The following is a 7,522-nucleotide window of genomic DNA, read 5'->3' on the forward strand; positions in this document are numbered from 1 at the left end:
TGATAAAATAGAGTTTGGCGGGAGAGTTTGTTCCGGAAATATCACTGTTAACAAACCACCTGAACATTAACATATTGGTTCTTTTGTGAGATCATTCTTTGTGTGATTTTGATCGTAACAACTCCAAAACACTGCAAAGATCCTGCCTTTTTCACGAATCTCAGATGCTGTGTACAATAAGTATTGTGATGTGAAGACTATGACACTATCAAGCAAAGACAATTTTATATATATGGCTTTACAGTAAAAACTCGTTTCTCCGTTGATTTTTTTTTTTTCTTGTCTGAAGAACATTATTTCTTTCAGGGAACGCAAAGGTAGACCTGTTCGAGTCGAGGGTATTGATCGTACCACCAAACAGAAGGGGGTGGGAGAGTGAGAAGAAAAGAGAAAAGAAATGGGAAGAGAAAGACAGAGGGAGACGAAAAGAATGGAGAATATGGGAGGGTGATTAGTGTTATGATCATATAGGCTGATCTTATAGGCTCTCTTATTAGCAGCTCGATTGAAGGACGTGAACATCGGAGAAATGGTGCCCCCTTTTAGCCCCCTCCCCCTTTTTTTTTTTTTTTTTTTTTTTTTTTGCTCCGTGTAAGAGGGGAATAGTGATGTTCATTATTCCAAAGGTTTGTAATTTCTATAGAAAGAAATACGATCCTTTGTTCCAAAGGTTCACTGATATGAAAAGGAAAGAATTAAGGTTGGTTATTCCGAAGGTTTGTTATTCCAAAAATAAAATAAGGTTCGTTATTCCAAAGGTTCATCAATCGGAAAATGTAAAGACGGTGCATTGTAACAAACGTTCGGAATAACGAACCTGTTTTCATTCTCGGACTAAGGAACCTTCGGAATAACAAAACGTAACCGATGGAGATACCCCCTCCCACACCCTCCCCTTGTTCGGTCACCCTCCATACACTTATATCAGTACATTTGGGAAATTGGCACATTTCTAAATATTCCAACAAAATAGTGCACCGGATTGTTGAATTTCAATTCTCAAAACGTAAAATCTCCCTCGTGTGTGTACGTGTGTGGGTGCGTGTGGGGAGGGGACCCCTCCCGCACCATTCTCCTCTTGGTCTCCCCACATAGACTATACAGTTTGGGGTCTACTCTCTCTCTCTCTCTCTGCAAAGGACGATTACACATTCTTTCAGAAAGCTGAAACATGAGAAATGGTCATCAAAATGACAGGTACACATTTATTCATGAACTGAAACATAACAGCAGCAAAATTAGTTTTAAAAAGGTCATTTCTGTATGATTTTTTCTATGAGATGATAGAAAATATTAATAACATACTCAAGAAAAAAAAACATTTTGGGGGTATGCTTAAGACAATAAAAGTGAATAGTCACAAGCTAGAAACTTTCATCCTTCCATGTGTTATGATACATGTATATTGCATGCAACATTTGATTTCCCTCTCTATGCTGCAGCAATTTGTATTTATTGGGCTAATTTACCTGAACTTATACAGTGTCGTAAGCCTACATGTAGTGCTAAATCTTAATTTATTCACGGTCTCCAAAACCTTCAAAAAGACTAGTGAAAACCTATCCTAAGTACCGCTGGAGATTGGAACCTACAATAACAGAAAGTATAATTGACTCTAATGCAATGGGATTTGGACATTGTAAAGAAAACCTTTCACAATCGCAAATCACAATCGCGACACACACGCCTTTCCACATGCCCCTCTAGTCGTCAGAATTAAGTACGTTAAATCACAAATATCACTGCACTGTCTTTTTCATCTTTCGAAGAGTTGATAGATCAACATTGGAAGAAGTCCATTTCGTTGAAATTTGTGGATGAACGACGAGAAAGTGAAGAAAAATGGCAGCTAAGAAACCTGCCGGAAAGCTCAAGCAAGGTGACGGACCATGGGCTAACCGACTACGGGCAGCATCTCCGGTCAGTCACAACCAAGGAGACCCTCAATGTGCAGGTGATCAGCCAAGTGAGACATTTCCATTGACCATGGACTACGTGAAAGAAGCCTTGCAATCTCAAATAAAGGAGGCATTGTGCTGCGACGACGTTCTCCAAAAGCTGAATGACGTGATCTCGGCCGCCATATTGGACAAAGTGACACAAAGTGTGTACCAAGCAATCTCACTGGACCTTGAGCAAGTTAAGGCCGAACAGAAATCGATGAGCGAGCAACTGAAATATCTGGAAGGGAACCTCAAGAAGGTTCAGAATGCACTCGATGAGCAAGAGCAATGCTCCAGGCGAGAATGCCTCCGGTTCTACGGTATACCGGAAACAGCCGATGAAAACACTGACAACCTCATCATGGACGTCGTCAAGACCCACCTGGACATCTCACTCGACCCTACATGTATCTCCAGAATTCATCGCATCACACCGAAACCCAGAAGCGGAGTTGAAGGAGAGAAACCTGGACCAAAACCGATCATAGTCAAGTTTGGATCATACAACGCTCGGCAGACCGTCTTCAACGCCAAGTCCCGTTTCAAAGGGAGTCCCATCTTTGTACACGAGGATCTCACATCACACCGAAGGAAGCTTGTCCACGCAGCAAAGGACAGGTCATCAGTGAGACGGGTGTGGACCAAGGACGGGAAGATCACAGCGCTTGTCAGAACCGAAGGAATGAATGACAGAAGAGTCACCATCAGGAACATGGCAGACATTGAGAGACTGCGATAGGACATGGCTAGCATTGGTAAATATGACCGGTAAACCATAAATAATGAAATTAAAGTATCCATGTATGATGTGTAACAAAAGTGTTAAAAATAACCAAAATGCATTATGTTCCGGGTGTCTTAGGTGGTGCCATTTGAAATGCACTCCATACAGCAAGGACGTCTTTGTAACTGACAATTATTGGTTTTGTCCTTTTTGTTGTTTCCAGGAATTACCATTTCATGCTGGCAATGATATGGCAAATGTATCTGAAAGTGAAGAACACACGCATAATGACAGTCATAATGACTCCAGTACAGTTGGGCAGTTACATGATATTATGAGGCTTGATGGGGAAAAAAGAAATATTATGTCATTACATTTGGAAAAACAAATACAGAAACTACGAGTAAGTCCTGGGCTGAAAGTTGCTCATCTTAACTGTGCTTCTCTCACGAAGAATATTGATGAACTCCGACTATTTATGTCAAAGTCGAACATTCATGTATTAACGCTAAGCGAAACTCATTTAAATGAGCTTATTGATGACAGCGAAATTGCATGTAAAGATTATTCATTGATACGGAAAGATAGAAACAGAGCAGGTGGCGGTGTGGCAGCATATATACGGAGTGATGTAGATTATATACTGAGAAGTGATTTAATGAATGAAGATCTGGAAATGCTAGTGATTGAAATAAAGCCTGTAAAGGTGAAGTCATATTTTATTGTTTCATGGTACAGACCGCCTAACGCAAACTTGAATGTTTTTAAGTTGTTTGAATTGGCATTACAGAGAATAGAAGACCTAACTCGAGAATGTATTTTCAGAGATGCCAAGTTCAAAAAACTTTTACGAGTGAGATTTTATGACTCGGCGTCTCGGCGCTCGTGCGCATGCGCACGCGAACGAGGAGGGTGTCCCCTTCCCATGGTAGGGAGCTTTTTTTAATTATTAGCTCTTAATGATGCGATCTGGTGCATACTTAAGTGACTATTTTTTACTAATTTTGAAAGGCAAAAGGGAAATATACCTTCACGAATTGCAACTATCTATTTAATCCTTTGAGCTATGCTCCTTATTTTTGGCCCAAATTGCAGACTTCACCAGATTCGTGAGAAAAATGGGTGCCATGCGTGAGATCGTGAGACAGACCCTAAATGCTTGAGTCTCACGCAGAATGCGTGAGACTTGGTAGCTCTGTATTTTACTAGGGGATATGAATTGTGATGTAATGCCGGAAAATAAACCATGGCAAACAAAACGGTTACTTGAGTTAACGGAAGGTTTTGGTTATGTGCAATTAGTTAATTCGGCTACCAGAGTTACGGAAAACACCTCGTCAACGATTGATTTAATCATGACAAATACTCCAGCTAAAATTGATACTGTTGATATTTTACCCATGTCTCTGAGTGATCATTATCTTGTATATTGTGGCTGGGGTAAAAAGTGTGTCAAAAACAAAGTTGAACACAAATATAAGATTTCTCGAAATTTAAAGAAGGTTGATTATGGTTTGCTAAAAGAAGATATGTCTATGGAATCGTGGGAACACATCATGAATGAAACTAATGTAGAGGCAGCGTACACTGCATTTGAAAATACAATACGACTTGTGATAGACAAACACGCTCCCCTAAAGAAAAAAAAAGAGTTAAAAAGAAAGAATCGCCTTGGATTACTGATCAAGTCATCTCACTTATAAAGGAAAGGGATAATCAGAAGCGTTTGGCAAAGAAATCAAGCTCACCTGTTGACTGGGAAAAATACAAGCGTCTACGAAACAAGGTTATCGCTCAAATTCGTAGAGCAAAGAGAGAGTATATTACCAATAGTATCAATAACAGTAATGGTCAATCTGACAAGGTCTGGAAATCGTTGAACTTTGTTCTCCCGAAGAAATGTGAAACTGGTAGAATAACACAAGTAAAAACAGAAGGTGGAGAAATGTTGGGTAAAGAAGAAATAGCTGAATATTTTAATACATATTTCATTAATGTTGGTAAAACAATTCAAGAAAATGTTGAAGATAGTGAGTATGCAGATGACTGCAGGGACATGTTGTCCCAAAACATAGACTCGGAAAATATTTTCCGTTTTATGGATATTGAAGAAAACGAAGTACTGAAACATTTACATAATCTTGCTACTGATAAGGCCTGTGGTTTGGACAATGTACCTGCACTTATCCTAAAGTCCATTGCTGAATATATCTGTAAACCTCTTACATATATTTTTAATCTGTCGATGCACCAATACAAGGTTCCGTTGGCATGGAAACGGTCTCGCGTCACGCCCGTATACAAAGGTGCGGGTCAAAGATCGCAGGTTAACAATTATAGACCAATATCAATTTTACCAGTGATAGCGAAAATTATGGAAAAACTCATATTTGATCAATTGTACAAATATCTTCAAGAAAATGGACTTCTGGCAGTACATCAATCAGGATTTAGACCCAAACACTCAATGACGCCCTTAAGTAATGTAACTGAATACTGGCTCAACAAACTTGACCAAGGACTGTTTGTGGGTGTAGTCGCATTGGATTTAAAGAAGGCATTCGACACAGTAGACCATGCTACTCTATTACGTAAGATGTGTCAGTATGGCCTGTCTGATTCAGTGGTTGAATGGTTCTGCAGCTACCTGACAGATCGCACCCAGTGCACAGTTGTCAATGGGGTTCAATCTAGACCAAAGACAATTAAGTGTGGAATCCCCCAGGGTTCAAATCTAGGTCCCTTACTGTTCATTTTATATATAAATGACTTACCATTGTGCGTAAAGAATAGTATGGTTTCTCTATACGCAGATGACACCTGTCTGTATTACTCTTGTAACAACATTGATAGATTGGTGACAGTTCTAAATGAGGAATTAGATAGAATAAATGCATGGCTGTGTAAAAATAAGTTGGCACTAAATGCCCAAAAATGTGAGTTTTTATTGATTGGGTCGAGAAGGAGACTCGAGAGTATTTCAGTTCCTTGTGTAAAGATTAAGGACACGGTCATTAATCGGGTCACGCATATCAGATACCTTGGTGTACACATTGACCAGTACTTAAACTGGACAAAACACGTTGAATGTTTGCAGAAAAAAACTGAACAAGAGCTTGTATTTACTGAAAAGAATCAGACCTTTTATCACGCAGCAAATGGCAATGATATTCTATAAAACCATTATTTTGAATCAGATGGATTATTGTAGTCTCATATGGGGGAACATGGCAAAAACATATTGTGAAAAACTACAGAAAATACAATTTAGAGCACTCAGAGTGGCTATGCGGGTTGACTGGAAATTTCCAAGTGAAGCCCTATGTCAGTTGATACAAACAAAGTGTAATGATAGCATTGATCGACTTTCGGATAGACGCGATAAACAGTTGTTATGTATTATGTATAAGATTGTAAACGAAAACATGCCTTCACATATAAATGAATTATTTATGTACAGACAATATTTGTATGGTTTGAGGAAGACAACCCTCCAGCTAGATGTACCCAAACCAACTACAAATTTTAAAAAACGCAGTTTCTCATATCATGGTGCCCTAATGTGGAATAGTTTGCCAAGCGATGTTAAACAAAGTGTTTCTTTAGCTGCATTCAAAAGTGCAATAGATACGTTTTATACAAAGGTAGGATTTTTAAGATAATTGCAGTTTTATGATGAGTATGTGTATTAAGTCTATATATTTGAATGGTCCCACTTTATTTTCTTTTATTTTCTTTTATTTTGTCGTTTCTTTTTCATTTATCACATGTTTGTATGTACAAATGCATATTTTTTTTTCTTTTAATGCGTAAGTGATTTTATGGTATTATTTCAGTATAAATTGTAGTATTCTTTGATGTGTCGTAGATTTTACAGTGTATAATAATTGTGTTTGTTTTTATCTCTCATGTTATGTATACTAAGTATAAAATGTTGTATCATGTTACTTTGATCTGTTTTTACCTCTTCACGGACTCACTGAAGAACAGCCATTGGCTGAAGTGAGTGACCGTGTCGAAATAAAATAAACTGAAACTGAACTGAACTGAAAACCGTTACCTTTGCCATTTCATCAGCTGCCAGATATTTGACAATCTCTAGATGTCCATGTTTAGCTGCCCAATGCAAGGCTGTAAGACCATCTCTTGTTGAGTCATTTATGTCTGCACCTTGGTTGATGAGATATTTCAAAATGCTCAGTTGACCTTCTGCAGCTGCGATGCAAAGTGCTGTGTCATTCAGAATGCCAACATTACCACCTTCCTCCATAAGATATTCAACGACTGAAAGGTTTCCTCCTTGTATTGCGACATGTAAATGGCTTTGACCTTTTTCATTGGTTACGTTTACATCCGAAACTTTACCCACTAGAAAGGAGAAAATGTCCCGGCTTCCTGTTGCCGCGGCAGTGTGTAAAGGTGTACTGCCATCGTTTGAAGCAGCATTGACATCAGCACCATTGTCAATGATAGATTTAAGGAACTCAAAATCTCCTGTCTGGACTGCAATATGTACAGGTGTCAGGCCACGTTTACCTTTGACTTTCACTTCTGCTATTTCATCAACAAGATAAGAAACAACTTCGTGACGGTTGTTTGAAAAGGCCCAGAAAAGAGCTGTGTGACCTTTTTCATCAGCCTGTATTTCGGCTCCATGGTCTAGTAGTAGGGAAACAACTTTTTGGTGTCCTTCCATAGATGCTAAGATGAGTGGACTGTGACCGGTTTTATTCGCTATGTTAACGTCAGCTCCATGTTCCACAAGATAACGCGCAACTTCTACATGTCCATTTTCACTTGCTCTTTGTAAAGGTGTAACACCATCTGTGTTGGAAGTATTCACGTCTACTCTCTT

General features: G+C 38.9%; 1 protein-coding gene across 1 annotated transcript; it reads left to right on the top strand.

Moving 5' to 3' along the window:
• Window positions 1-1,842: 1,842 nt before the first annotated feature.
• LOC140235041 (uncharacterized) lies at window positions 1,843-2,682 on the top strand. Its single transcript, XM_072315079.1, has one exon. It carries the CDS (start codon window positions 1,843-1,845, stop codon window positions 2,680-2,682), a length of 840 nt encoding a protein of 279 aa, XP_072171180.1.
• The last annotated feature ends 4,840 nt before the right edge of the window (window positions 2,683-7,522 follow it).

Source organism: Diadema setosum, chromosome 11 (assembly GCF_964275005.1).
Source record: "Diadema setosum chromosome 11, eeDiaSeto1, whole genome shotgun sequence".
In the NCBI taxonomy this organism is placed as follows: domain Eukaryota; kingdom Metazoa; phylum Echinodermata; class Echinoidea; order Diadematoida; family Diadematidae; genus Diadema; species Diadema setosum.